This window comes from Staurois parvus, unplaced genomic scaffold, assembly GCF_062004578.1.
Source record: "Staurois parvus isolate SC_StPar_1 unplaced genomic scaffold, SC_StPar_1.0 ptg002225l, whole genome shotgun sequence".
In the NCBI taxonomy this organism is placed as follows: Eukaryota; Metazoa; Chordata; class Amphibia; order Anura; family Ranidae; genus Staurois; species Staurois parvus.
Window position 1 is genome coordinate 18,865 of NW_028320021.1, and position 15,543 is coordinate 34,407.

At 47.9% G+C, this 15,543-nt stretch overlaps 1 protein-coding gene across 1 annotated transcript in view; it reads right to left on the reverse strand.

Moving 5' to 3' along the window:
* Nucleotides 1–15,543, reverse strand: part of LOC149431526 (microtubule-actin cross-linking factor 1, isoforms 6/7-like) — a 98,553-nt gene that overhangs the window by 11,311 nt on the left and 71,699 nt on the right. Inside the window, 5 exon segments of the mRNA XM_089665510.1 lie at nucleotides 3,681–3,840; nucleotides 7,090–7,262; nucleotides 9,309–9,449; nucleotides 11,807–11,878; nucleotides 14,912–15,490. Of these exon segments, the coding sequence (XP_089521636.1) occupies nucleotides 3,681–3,840; nucleotides 7,090–7,262; nucleotides 9,309–9,449; nucleotides 11,807–11,878; nucleotides 14,912–15,433 (1,068 nt within the window). The 5' untranslated portion in view covers nucleotides 15,434–15,490.

Genomic DNA, 15,543 nt, shown 5'->3' on the forward strand with positions numbered 1-15,543 from the left:
CCGGACACTTTCCCCCCCTTCCAGTCCGGACACTTTCCCCCCCCCTTCCAGTCCGGACACTTTCCCCCCCCTTCCAGTCCGGACGCTTTCCCCCCCCTTCCAGTCCGGACGCTTTCCCCCCCTTCCAGTCCGGACGCTTTCCCCCCCTTCCAGTCCGGACGCTTTCCCCCCCTTCCAGTCCGGACGCTTTCCCCCCCTTCCAGTCCGGACGCTTTCCCCCCCTTCCAGTCCGGACGCTTTCCCCCCCTTCCAGTCCGGACGCTTTCCCCCCCTTCCAGTCCGGACACTTTCCCCCCCTTCCAGTCCGGACACTTTCCCCCCCTTCCAGTCCGGACACTTTCCCCCCCCCTTCCAGTCCGGACACTTTCCCCCCCCCTTCCAGTCCGGACACTTTCCCCCCCTTCCAGTCCGGACGCTTTCCCCCCCCCCTTCCAGTCCGGACGCTTTCCCCCCCCTTCCAATCCGGACGCTTTCCCCCCCCTTCCAGTCCGGACGCTTTCCCCCCCCCCTTCCAGTCCGGACGCTTTCCCCCCCTTCCAATCCGGACGCTTTCCCCCCCTTCCAGTCCGGACACTTTCCCCCCCTTCCAGTCCGGACGCTTTCCCCCCCTTCCAGTCCGGACACTTTCCCCCCCTTCCAGTCCGGACACTTTCCCCCCCCCTTCCAGTCCGGACACTTTCCCCCCCTTCCAGTCCGGACGCTTTCCCCCCCCCCTTCCAGTCCAGACGCTTTCCCCCCCTTCCAATCCGGACACTTTCCCCCCCTTCCAGTCCGGACGCTCTCCCCCCCTTCCAGTCCGGACACTTTCCCCCCCTTCCAGTCCGGACACTTTCCCCCCCTTCCAGTCCGGACACTTTCCCCCCCTTCCAGTCCGGACACTTTCTCCCCCCCTTCCAGTCCGGACACTTTCCCCCCCCCTTCCAGTCCGGACACTTTCCCCCCCTTCCAATCCGGACACTTTCCCCCCCTTCCAGTCAGGACACTTTCCCCCCCCTTCCAGTGCGGACACTTTCCCCCCCTTCCAGTCCGGACACTTTCCCCCCCTTCCAGTCCGGACACTTTCCCCCCCTTCGAGTCTGGACACTTTCCCCCCTTCCAGTCCGGACACTTTCCCCCCTTCCAGTCCGGACACTTTCCCCCCTTCCAGTCCGGACACTTTCCCCCCCTTCTAGTCCGGACACTTTCCCCCCCTTCCAGTCCGGACACTTTCCCCCACTTCCAGTCTGGACACTTTCCCCCCCTTCCAGTCCGGACACTTTCCCCCCCTTCCAGTCCGGTCACTTTCCTCCCCCTTCCAGTCCGGACACTTTCCCCCCCTTCCAGTCCAGACACTTTCCCCCCCTTCCAGTCCGGACACTTTCCCCCCTTCCAGTCCGGACACTTTCCCCCCTTCCAGTCCGGACACTTTCCCCTCTTCCAGTCCGGACACTTTCCCCTCTTCCAGTCCAGACACTTTCCCCCCTTCCAGTCCGGACACTTTCCCCCCTTCCAGTCCGGACACTTTCCCCCCTTCCAGTCCGGACACTTTCCCCACTTCCAATCCGGACACTTTCCCCCCTTCCAATCCGGACACTTTCCCCCCTTCCAATCCGGACACTTTCCCCCCTTCCAATCCGGACACTTTCCCCCCCTTCCAGTCCGGACACTTTCCCCCCCTTCCAGTCCGGACACTTTCCCCCCTTCCAGTCCGGACACTTTCCCCCCCTTCCAATCCGGACACTTTCCCCCCCTTCCAGTCCGGACACTTTCCCCCCCTTCCAGTCCGGACACTTTCCCCCCCTTCCAGTCCGGACACTTTCCCCCCCTTCCAGTCCGGACACTTTCCCCCCCTTCCAGTCCGGACACTTTCCCCCCCTTCCAGTCCGGACACTTTCCCCCCCTTCCAGTCCGGTCACTTTCCCCCCCTTCCAGTCCGGACACTTTCACCCCCTTCCAGTCCGGACACTTTCCCCCCCTTCCAGTCCGGACACTTTCCCCCCTTCCAGTCCGGACACTTTCCCCCCCTTCCTGTCCAGGCCAATTTTCAGCTTTCAGCGCTATCACACTTTGAATGACAATTGCGCGGTCATGCAACACTGAACCCAGATTAATTTTTTAGCATTTTTTTGAGACAGATAAAACTTTATATTGGTGGTATTTATTCATCGCTGGGATTTTTATTTATTTTTTGCTATTTAAATTAGAAAGTCCAAAAATTAAAAAAAAAAAGTGTTTTTCTTATAAAATTTTGCAAATAAATAATATTTCATCATAATTCTTGGCCAAAATGTATTCCGTTATATTTTTAGTAAAAAAAAAAACCAAATTAGTATATAACCAAAAATTATAATTTAAAAAAATTTTTTTTACATTTGTTATTTTTTTTATATTATTATTTATTTATTTTTTGTTGTTTTACATACTGTCACCCTAGCAGTACAGTGTCACTTGTGGGGGTGATGAAGATTTTTTTTTTTTTTCTTACATTGATTGCTATTATACCCATAAAGGCTGTAAGAGCAATCATTTCTCCTCTCTGGCTGCATTCTTGCAGCCATTGAGAAATACTGTGTGAGCTGTGATTGGTCACAGCTTGTCACATGGTACAAGGCTGTTGTGAATAGCCCTGTACCATGTGATCTCTGTGATCATTCACAGATTTCACACGTAGTAAGCAATGATGTCAGAAGTTACATCTCGCTTACTACTATTCATGTGATCACTGATTGGCCAATCAGTGATCACATGATCGGGACCTCGGACAGAGGTCCGTCCCACAATCGGTGTTCCACTGTGTCCAGGGAGCGCGCACAAGCAGGGGGTGGAGAAGCTGTTTATAAACGGCTGGACGGGAAGTGGTTAAATCCTCCCCCAGCCTTCCCTTCAGTCTTGCCCAGTTGTACCGGCTCCTCCCCTGGACTGAAATGGCTTAGTCCGATGTCCCTGCATACTGTGAGCTTTTCACAATGTGCATTAGAAGCTGCAGAAAGTCAGAGTCTGCCTCAATTCCTGGCTGGAGAACGTCCAGCATCATCTAGGCCTTTCCTCCCCATCCTGGCTGCCCCTGGCCTCTGGCCTGCCCCTTTCATTGAATTTCAGTTCTTTCACTTATGTAAGCTCAGCATCACATGTGGATGTTACATAGGGTGCTCTGCATGAAGACTCCCTAGGAAATGCCCACTCCTCCAGACTGACACCCACCCATCAAGTCATATCGATATTTGCAAAGCTCCTCCCAAGAGCCAGCCCACTGCTTGCATCAGAGCTGAGGGCTTCTGAGAAGAGTACTGAGGCTGGGTGCTGTGATGCTTTCAGGAAGCTATGTACAGCACCCTGCCGGCCCCTCCCACCAGCCAAGATCTGCCTGTGTTCAACAGTGAAGCACAGAGACCCAGTGGTGACATCATAGAGAATTACAGAGACCCAGTGGTGACATCATAGAGAATTACAGAGACCCAGTGATTACATCATAGACAATTACAGAGACCCAGTGGTGACATCATAGAGAATTACAGAGACCCAGTGATAGCATCACTGGATCTAAAATAACATAGGAAAATTAAAATGGAAAGGTTTTATTTAATAAAATTAGTATCATGTTGATGGGGGAGGGGGGGAACAAGTTCAAGTTGAAATCGTTTCCCATGGTCAGTCGACTGTTCTGGAGTTGCGGATGTTGTGTTTAGCGGAGCAGGAAATACCTGGACTTCTATATGGGCGTCTTTTATTTGGTTCATGGATCTGTTGGTTCGCCAGAGCTCTGCCAGTCGCCTCTCAGTGGCACTCAGCCAATCGTAGAAGGTGTCCAGAGATTCCTGGAAGTTCTGGGCGGCGGGGGTGATCCTCTCTAACTGACGGTGCCTGTGAAGACAGAGGATAGCCATAACCACTACAGATACTGAGAATTCCACCCGGCATCCAGGACAGGAGAAGTGGGACTGTGCAGAGTCCATCCATACAGAATAAGGACAGATACCGAGAATGACACCCGGCATCTGGGACAGGAGAAGTGGTACTGTGCCTTGAAAAAGTCTTCACACCCCTTGAAATGTTCCCCATGTTGTTATGTTACAACCAAAAACATAAATGTATTTTATTGGGATTTGATGTGATAGACCATCAGAAAGTGGCCCATACAGTAATTGTGAAGAAAAATGATAAATGGTTTTCAAATTTTTTTTACAAATAAATCTGTGAAAAGTGTGGCAGCATTTGTATTCAGCCCCCTTTACTCTGATACCCCTAACTAAAATCTAGTGGAACCAATTGCCTTCAGAAGTCACCTCATTAGTAAATAGAGTCCCCCTCTGTGTCATGTGATCTTAGTATAAATCCAGCTGTTCTGTGAAGCCCTCAGAGGTTTGTTAGAGAACATTAGTGAACAAACAGCATCATGAAGGCCAAGGAACAAACCAGACGGGTCAGGGATAAAGTTGTGGAGAAGTTTAAAGCAGGGTTAGGTTATAAGAAAAAATCCCAAGCTTTGACCATCTCACAGAGCTCTGATCAATCCATCATCCGAAAATGGAAAGAGTATGGCACGACTGCAAACCTACCAAGACATGGCCATCCACCTAAACTGACAGGCCGGGCAAGGAGAGCATTGATCAGAGAAGCAGCCAAGAGGCCCATGTGAACAGGAGCTGCAGAGATCCACAGCTCAGGGGCGAGAATCTGTCCTCAGGACAACTATTAGTCGTGCACTCCACAAATCTGGCCTTTATGGAAGAGTGACAAGAAGGAAGCCATTGTTGGAGGAAAGCCATAAGAAGTCCCATTTGCAGTTTGTGAGAAGCCATGTGGGGGGCACAGCAAACATGTGGAAGAAGGGGCTCTGGTCAGATGAGACCAAAATTCAACTTTTTGGCCTAAAAACAAAACGCTATGTGAGGGGGAAAACTAACACTGCACATCACCCTGAACACACCATCCCCACTGTGAAACATGGTGGTGGCAGCATCATGTGGTGGGGATGCTTTTCTTCAGCAGGGACAGGGAAGCTGGTCAGAGTTGATGGGAAGATGGATGGAGCCAAATACAGGGCAATCTTAGAAGAAAACCTGTTAGTCTGCAAAAGACTTGAGACCGGGGCGGAGGTTCCCCTTCCAGCAGGACAACGACCCGAAACATCCAGCCAGAGCTACAATGGAATGGTTCCGATCAAAGCATCTTCATGTGTTAGAATGGCCCAGTCACAGTCCAGACCCAAATCCAATGGAGAATCTGTGGCCAGACCTGAAAATTGCTGTTCCCAGACGCTCTCCATCCAATCTGACAGAGCTTGAGGGATTCTGCAAAGAAGAACGGGCAGAAATGTCCCTCTCTAGATGTGCAAAGAGACATCCCCAAAAAGACTTGCAGCTGGAATTGCAAAGGGGGTCCTACACAGGGGTGGACTGACAACTCATGGGGCCCCCGGGCAATAGGGGATCATGGGGCCCCTGTGTCCTTGCCCAAACTCAAAAAAGCCTATGAAAAAGGTACCAGGGGCATCTCATGGGGCCCCCTACTGACCCCGGGCCCTCGGGCAGTGCCCGAGTTTCCAAATGGTCAGTCCGCCCCTGATCCTACAAAGTATTGACTCCGGGGGGCCGAATACAAATGCCGCCACACTTTCCACAGATTTATTGGTCACAAATGTTGAAAACCATTTCTCATTTTCCTTCCACTTCACAATTATGTGCAACTTTGTGTCGGTCCATCACATCCAATCCCAATAAATACATTGTAACATGACAAGATGGGGGGGATACATTGTAACATGACAACATGGGGGGGATACATTGTAACATGACAACATGGGGGGATACATTGTAACATGACAACATGGGGGGGGATACATTGTAACATGACAACATGGGGGGGATACATTGTAACATGACAACATGGGGGGGGATACATTGTAACATGACAACATGGGGGGGATACATTGTAACATGACAACATGGGGGGGGATACATTGTAACATGACAACATGGGGGGGATACATTGTAACATGACAACATGGGGGGGATACATTGTAACATGACATCATGGGGGGGGATACATTGTAACATGACAACATGGGGAACATTTCAAGGGGGAGGAGAAGGAATACATTGTAACATGACAACATGGGGGGGTACATTGTAACATGACAACATGGGGGGGATACATTGTAACATGACAACATGGGGGGGGTACATTGTAACATGACAACATGGGGGGGATACATTGTAACATGACATCATGGGGGGGGGGTACATTGTAACATGACAACATGGGGAACATTTCAAGGGGGAGGAGAAGGAATACATTGTAACATGACAACATGGGGGGGGTACATTGTAACATGACAACATGGGGGGGGATACATTGTAACATGACAACATGGGGGGGGGGATACATTGTAACATGACAACATGGGGGGGGGTACATTGTAACATGACAACATGGGGGGGGGATACATTGTAACATGACAACATGGGGGGGATACATTGTAACATGACAACATGGGGGGGATACATTGTAACATGACAACATGGGGGGGATACATTGTAACATGACAACATGGGGGGATACATTGTAACATGACAACATGGGGGGGGATACATTGTAACATGACAACATAGGGGGGATACATTGTAACATGACAACATAAGGGGGGATACATTGTAACATGACAACATGGGGGGGATACATTGTAACATGACAACATGGGGGGATACATTGTAACATGACAACATGGGGGGGATACATTGTAACATGACAACATGGGGGGATACATTGTAACATGACAACATGGGGGGATACATTGTAACATGACATCATGGGGGGATACATTGTAACATGACAACATGGGGGGGATACATTGTAACATGACAACATGGGGGGATACATTGTAACATGACAACATGGGGGGGATACATTGTAACATGACAACATGGGGAACATTTCAAGGGGGAAGAAGACTTTTTCAAGGAGCTGTACAGAATAAGAGGAGAACCCGAGATTTACACCCGGCATATGGGACAGGAAAAGTGGTTCTGTTCAGAGTCCATACAGGTCCTGATAACTCTCCTTGTGGGGGAGATTTGGACCCTGATAGCTCTCTATGAGCCCCTCACCCACCTCTCGTCAGCCTTCTGGATCAGGTTGTCCCACCGATGCTGCAAATCCAGGAGGGGCGCTCTCTGCTCAGTCGGCTCGGCGCCCTCTATGGGAAGGGGCTGAGATGGCGATCTCTTACCCATCAGAACTCGCTCTATCCGGGGCCTCCTCTCCTGCAAGAGGCGCTGCAGAAGCTGTGAAGAATAAAAAGGGGAAGGGGGTCACCAGGACGGCAGGAGGGATGACAAGGCAATACCAATTCTTGATCACTAAGTGCCCTCATACCACCTTCCCTGCCTTACCCAATGCATACTAAGGTCAGAGGGCACTGTGCCAGCAGGTGTCATAATGATGCCTGGGTGTGAAGTGTCAGATGGAAGCTGCCGCTCCTAGGCTCCAGGGTTGAATGGCATCCGGAGCAGGGATGTTGTAAACAGAAAAGCTTTGCTTGGTAAAATGTAATATATGATCTTAGATTGTCAGCTTCTATATGAGTTTCATCGCATGTGAGCATTGTGTCTTCTACATAGGTGGTGGTCAGCTTGCTACAGACAGGAGGCCTCAGTTGTTGCCCCTGATGTCACCAACAGACTGTCAGAGACTGAAGAAATACTACATGAGATGGTAAGAGACTGCAGACAGGATACAGGAGATGGTCAGAGACTGCAGACATGATACTAGAGATGGTCAGAGACTGCAGACATGATACTAGAGATGGTCAGAGACTGCAGACATGATACTAGAGATGGTCAGAGACTGCAGACATGATACAGAAGTTGGTCAGAGACTTCAGACATGATAGAGGAGATAGTCAGAGACTACAGACATGATACAGGAGATGGTCAGAGACTACAGACATGATACAAGAGATGGACAGAGACTGCAGACATGATACAAGAGATATTCAGAAACTGCAGACATGATACAAGAGATGGTCAGAGACTACATACATGATACAAGAGATGGTCAGAGACTACAGACATGATAAAAGAGATGGTCAGAGACTACAGACATGATAAAAGAGATGGTCAGAGACTGCAGACATGATAGAGGAGATGGTCATAGACTGCAGACATGATACAGGGGATGGTCAGAGACTGCAGACATGATACAGAAGATGTCAGAGACTGCTGACATGATGCAAGAGATGGCCAGAGACTGCAGACAGGATACAAGAGATGGTCAGAGACTGCAGACATGATACTAGAGATGGTCAGAGACTGCAGACATGATACAGGAGATGGTCAGAGACTGCAGACATGATACGGGAGATGGTCAGAGACTGCAGACCTGATACGGGAGATGGTCAGAGACTGCAGACATGATACAGAAGATGTCAGAGACTGCTGACATGATGCAAGAGATGGCCAGAGACTGCAGACATGATACAAGAGATGGCCAGGGACTGCAGACATGATACTAGAGATGGTCAGAGACTGCAGACATGATACAGGAGATGGTCAGAGACTGCAGACATGATACAGGAGATGGTCAGAGACTGCAGATAATGGTACAGGAGATGGTCAGAGACTGCAGACATGATACAGGAGATGGTCAGAGACTGCAGACATGATACAGGAGATGGTCAGAGACTGCAGACATGATACAGGAGATGGTCAGAGACTGCAGACATGATACAGGAGATGGTCAGAGACTGCAGACATGATACAGGAGATGGTCAGAGACTGCAGACATGATACAGGAGATGATCAAAGAATGCAGATATATTACAAGGGATGGTGAGAGACTGCAGACATGATACAGGAGATGGTCAGAGACTGCAGACATGATACAGGAGATGGTCAGAGACTGCAGACATGATACAGGAGATGGTCAGAGACTGCAGACATGATACAGGAGATGATCAAAGAATGCAGATATATTACAAGGGATGGTGAGAGACTGCAGACATGATACAGGTGTGCTTGATGACATGCTGTAGATGACTGTCAGAGACTGGGAACGTGTTACATAAGACTGCCAGAGACCGCTGTGATTAGTCTCTTTAGAGATCAATGCTTCCATTACTGACTTTGCATAATCAGTATTAAAGGGCCAGACGCAGCCCTTGGCTCATAGGTGGGCAACCAGTGCTCTACACAATCAGAAATGATAATGGAAAGACAACATTTGAGGGGTTCCATTGTGTCAGTTCCCTGTCCTCTGTCTTGTTCCGTGCTCTCTCTGGATGGGATCGGATGGGAAGGACACATCGTCGTTCTGGGGATGGACCATCTCACCTTCTGCTCCTGGAGCTGGGCCTTCACCACCTTGGCCTCAGATGATGGAGGTTTCTGGGCGTCAGTCAGCTCTTCCATCTCCAGTACCCAGCCATGAATGGTGTCCAGGGTCTCCGGCAGCTCCGGCAAGGCAAGTGCATGCTGGGAGTATAAACACAGAGGCATCATCATATGCTCAGGGGAAGCCATGTTCTTTGTACCTGGACTACAAACCCAGTAAATCTCATTCTGGTTCATTGAAGGAACCCTCTAATTCCAATAATGAACACTGGCTGCATATAAAATAAACAGAGGGTATAGATAAGAATCCCCGCCCTTTTAAAATAATCACATTTTGTTGTTTTGCAGCCTAAATTGAAGACAGACACAGTTTTTGTTTTATTCTTCATTATAACTTATAACATCCAAGTGAAAGATATAACACAAAGAAAAAGAAAAAAAAACAACAACACAGAATCCTTGGAAAAAGGATCCCTCCCCTCCTAAAAATGACTTGTAACCTCACTCAGGTGTAGCTAATCACCTTCTCAATGGCCATTTGACTTTCAGCCAGGGGCGGACTGACCATTTAGCCACTCGGGCATTGCCCGAGGGCCCGGGGTCAGTATGGGGTCCCATGAGATGCCCCTGGTACCTTTCATAGGCTTTTTTGGGTGTGGTTTGAGTGTGGGCAAGGACACAGGGACCCCATGATTTCCTATTGCCCGGGTGCCCCATGAGTTGTCAGTCCGCCCCTGTTTTCAACTGTGATTATTTTGATTAGCTCAGCATGAAAAGAGCTTTCCTGGAGCATTTCAGTCCCTATTAGTGCAACTGAAGCAAACAATCAACTATGGGTGGCAAGGCACTGTCAAAAGATCTCCGGCATAAAGTTGTGGACAGACACAAGTCAGGGGATGGATCCAAAAACATTTTGAAAGGCTTTATCAATGCCTAGAAGCAGAGTGAAGTCTATTATTGAGAAGTGGAAGGTATTTGGTACAACACAGACTCTCCCTGGATCAGGACGTTGCTCCAAACTGGATGAAAGAGCCAGGAGGAAACTGGTCAGAGAGGCTAGCAAGAGGTCTACAGCAACTCTGAAGCCGTGTCAGGAACTGATGCCCAAAAGTGGTCATTGTGTGCAAGTGGCAACAATATCACAAATCCTCCACAAGTGTGGCTTGTATGGAAGGGGTGCAGGAAAAAAGCCGTTCCTCAAGAAAGGCCAAATGGAGCCACCACTGAGCTTTGCCAAAACGCACCTTGAAGGTTCTGAGGTCACATGGAGAAAGGGGTTCTGGTCAGATGAGACTAAAATGGAATGATCCAGCCCAGGGGTGGACTGACCATTTGGAAACTCGGGCACTGCCCGAGGGCCCGGGGTAAGTGGGGGGCCCCATGAGATGCCCCTGGTACCTTTTTCATAGGCTTTTTTGAGTTTGGGCAAGGACACAGGGGCTCCATGATCCCCTATTGCCCGGGGGCCCCATGAGTTGTCAGTCCACCCCTGATCCGGCCTCAACACTAAATGATATGTCTGGTGGAAATCCATTCCAGCTCACCATCCAAATCCCACCATTCCTACAGTAAGCATGGAGGGGGGGGGGATATCCTGTTATTGGGGAGGCGGGGAATATCCTCTTATGGGGGTTTCTATGCAGCAGAGACTGGAGCACTTGTCAGGATAGAAGGAAAAATGGATGGGGAAAAATCCTGTCACATTCTAGAGGAACATCTGCTGCCTTCGCCCAGAAAGATGTCAACGGGAAGAAGGTTTATCGTCCAACATGACAACGACCCAAAACACACAGCAAGAATTAGAGCACAGTGGTTGGAGGAAGAAAAGGTGAATGTCCTTTCATAGCCTAGTCAGAGCCCAGACTTGAACCCCATTGAAAATCTGTGGAATGACGTGAAGATTGCAATCCACAAACGGTGACCATCGAATTTACCTGAACTTGAGCAGTTCTGGAAAGAAGAGCGGGCAAATATTGCAAAGTCCAGATGTGCAAAGTTAGTAGAGACAAATCCCAACAGCCTAAAAGCTGGAATTAAAGCAAAAGGAGGTTCAACAAAATACTGACACCAGGGGGGTGATTCTTTTTCCAACTCAGTGATTCTGTTTTTTTTTTTTTTTTACTTTATTTATTTATTTCTGGTGTTCTCGCTTTCACTTGGATGTTATAAGTTGCTGGATAAAACAAGAACTGTGTCTGTCTTTATTTCTTTGGTATGGTTGGGATGCTTAATTAACAACAAAACGCCACCATGAGATCAAAGTTCCCTCTCCAGCTTTTCGAGGGTGAAAATACCAGGTTGTGTTTCGGGTGGTGTGATCTCGCAGTGGAATATTCTGGCAAGGAAAAAGGGGCCGAGTCTATAGAAATGGGGAAACTCATATTTATAGAATTAATCTCGCTGGATTATCTCCACTGGAATGGAAATATGGGGATGGTGAACAGGCCTCCGTGTGATGTATGTCGTTGATGCTACATATTGCACGGTTCATTACATACCGTCTTGCTGAAGGTTTCCCATTGTCCCACCCGGTTGTACGCATCCGTCTGAGCCGCCTGGCTGTTTGGTACCTAGGAAAGGAATGGCACAATAGTCATACATCTGGGATTAGGGGATTATTGTGAAGGGCAGAGGGTATACTAGAAGTTATCTCATTAGGACATTATTGTGGAGGGTGGAAAATATATTAGAGGTTCTAGGATTGGGAGATTATTGTGGACAGTGGAAGATATATTAGAGGTTCTAGGAATGGGAGATTATTGTGCAGGGTGGAGGATATATTAGAGGTTCTGGGAATAGGAGATTATTGTGCAGGGTGGAAGATATATTAGAGGTTCTGGGAATAGGAGATTATTGTGGAGGGTGGAGGATATATTAGAGGTTCCGGGAATAGGAGATTATTGTGGAGGGTGGAGGATATAGTAGAGGTTCTGGGATAAGAAGAATATTATGGAGGATTGAATAGAAATTGTGGGATGAAAGTCGTTTACATAAAGCACTCCAAAACCACTTTGATTTAATTATGCGTGAAGCATCACGGCCTGGAGGCCATACCTAGGAAACGAAAACATGGAATGCTGTCGAGCCTTATGTATGGTCAGCCGTATCCCCAATCAACTTGTCTAAACCCATCTATTTTTTACTGTCAGTCCACTCAAAGATAACATTTTAGTTAAAGAAAGAAACCGGTGCCTTAAGCCACCGGCTCACTCCAGTGATCAGATTTCCTGGGTCTCTTTCCACCACCCAGTTGTTTGGTGATGACTTGAGATGACTTGGCATGAGGTCTTGAAAGGTTCAAGCCCACCATGAGGACTTTCAACTCCTCCTGTTGCATTCTCCTCAACATACAATAAATCCAGAAGGAAGAAAAGGACCCTCTTCTAACAATGTCTCCCAATGTTCAGACCTTGAAATGTTCTCCCCAAAAAGGTCTCTAAGAGACAGAGGAAACCATGAGGCCAGTGAACTCTTCAGAATCCATTAAATAGGTGATGTCAGGTTTAGGTGACTGGTGACCTCTGAACTCTCTGGTGTTATGCTTCCTACTTTATTCTGCGCAGGTTGAATCGTGTTCATCTACTTACCACCCTACTAGGACAGACAGGAGAATAGAGAACACCCAACTACCTTCTATTAATCTCAATGTCTTTTTGTTGTAGTGCATGGGAACCCATCAGTGATTGATTCTTAGAACATCATATACTGAGAAATGTTCAGTACGGAGAAATCAGGAACCTTTCTTGGTCCACAGTTCTCAGATATAGTTCTATGGATGAGCCCTAGAGGTGAAATACTGTATTGGTTTGTAGCTCAATGTATGAACAACACAGACCTCTAGAAAGCAGAAAAAAAGTCCAAATTTAACAATCAATCTGTCAAGCCAGGAAGAGTCGGGGACTCATTACTTACCTCTAGGGCCCCAGTACCAGGATCACTGTTTTGTTTTTAGAAAACAAGAAAGCTCTATATGATCTTGATAAAGGAAAGTATTATTTTTATACTGATACTTTTGGTTACATTTTGGGGGTTAACCAAGCGTTAGGAATTAGGTTAGCTTCGGGTTGGATCTAGTGTACCTAAACCTCCAAAAAAACCAAACATGTAATATACTGCAACTCACTAGTACTTAGATGTGGTGACAGCATTAGTTTCCTTTTTTTCAGGCTATGTATATTTTCAGCAAGTACAGGAAATACCCGTAGAACCTGCCAAAAATGAAGCGTCCTCCTCACTTCCCGTGAGCTGAACCGAAAGCACAAACAATGCTATCTCCCTTCTGTAAACTGCTAGTACCTCCACCTCCCGATGTAATGGGTAGTAAAACATCGTACACACGTCTAGTTTTTTTTCATTCAACGAAAAAAAAACCTGACAGCCCAGGAGGAGCCGCTGTACTAACTATCCAATGTTAGTACAGCGATTTCCCCCGCTGTGCTATTGTGTTCTGAAAGGTTGGATGGCCCCCCTGCCAGAACACTCCGGTAAGTCATTGGTGTTGAACGTACTGATTGGGAAACAGTCGGCAGACCTTTTTCAGTCATGCCCCTTTGACAGAAGCCAGCCGAATGGCCAGCTTCTGTCTTGCCAGATGCCCTACACATGGGTCGAATGTCGCCCGGTTTCTACTGAACTGGCTGATGCCATCCGACTTTTGGGCCTGGGTCTTAAGACCTTTATGTGAAGTCCAGCCTGTTTGACAACCATGTCATCTTCCATAGCTATGTTGGAGTGAGTGTAGCCACCCAGACACAGGAATTGTGTTAATTTCAGGATCAACAGGTAAAAATAAAGAAAAAAAGCCTAAAAAAAAAAAAAAAGAATGAAGCCAACAGATCTAAGGACAGGTAAAAGTTCAATCTTCTCAATTTTTATTCTTGGGTTTGAAGGCACTTAATTGGTAGATTTAGCTCTGGGGCCTTGTCACGCTGGGGATACTGACATTGCTGACATCTAACCATTGGCCTAAAAACATTTAATTGCTGCTTTAGCTCATGGACTCATTCCAACTCTAACTTGATTCTGCAGAAATTTACCGTGTGACAAAGTGGCATCTTGCTAGTTCGGCCAATAAGGGAGCGAAGGTGAAGGTACTCTAGGTAATTGTGTCACCTGGAGGCAATAGTGGCAGTACCTTTCATTATTTAATTTATGTAGATCATAAATAAAGAAATATAAAAGTTGACTCCCCGTGCCATCGTTGCGGTTTAATCTGGTATAGCCTCAAATAAACTTTATTTAAACCCCACAGAAAGTAGACACTCTGCACTCCATGATTGTCCACCATCCCCTTAAGCCATGGTGCCAAGTCTACAGAATAGCTATGAGAAGTTCCCTAAAACTTCAGTCTAGTACATTACCAGTCTGTATATCTAGACAAGGAACAAGCTGAGCTAAGCTATACGTTTCTAAAAGTTATTGTGGGTGATAGATATGTCCTGCCAGCTCCACAGAAAACAAGAGTTTCTAAAGTAGGATAAGGCAATATTCCTGTTTGCTGACAACATCCATGGATTGGGTTGTTACTGATGGTAAGAAGTTGTCATTGGAAGGCCAGAACTAAACCAGAGAGTGTGGCCCATGGCTAAGAAATAGATATTAACCTCAGCGAGCTCCCCGCCATAGTCCGTCAGCACTTTCACTGTCCTAGTGACGATGGGTTCCCCACCCTTCTCTCCTGATGGGAACTGAGTCACCTCCACTATCTCGGTGACAATGGTCTCTGTGACTTCAGTGACTTCTGTCACCTCCCTGGTGGCAAGTGGTTTCCAGGACCAGCTTCCCCCAGAAGATCTCTGCAAGGTCCCTCTCTGAGGAGTCCACACATTCCCCACATGGTCCGGTGTGGACCTTGGGGATCCACCCATGATGGCTGCCTTGGGCACGTTGGCATCTGCATTGTTCTGCTTGGGCAGAGGCTCATGGCTTCTGCTGGAGGCCGGAGCGACGTTCAGTTCTTTCTCATTGGGTTTCTTGTCGGGTGGAGCGACGCTGGGCTCCACATTGTTCCTCACACTTTGGAAGTCTACCACAGACTCCTTCTTCATACAACATTCCTTGAGAAAGCGCTCGGATTTCTTGCCCCTTTCCCCCAGGCAGCTGGGCCTGCTGACGGAATTACCCATGACACAGGGCAAGAGAGCCACGCAAAAGGGTCAGACATCAGGAAGGACGGGCCAAACCTGGAAAATAAAGAGTAAGGTACATTAGCGTCTAAGAAAACAGATACATCTAC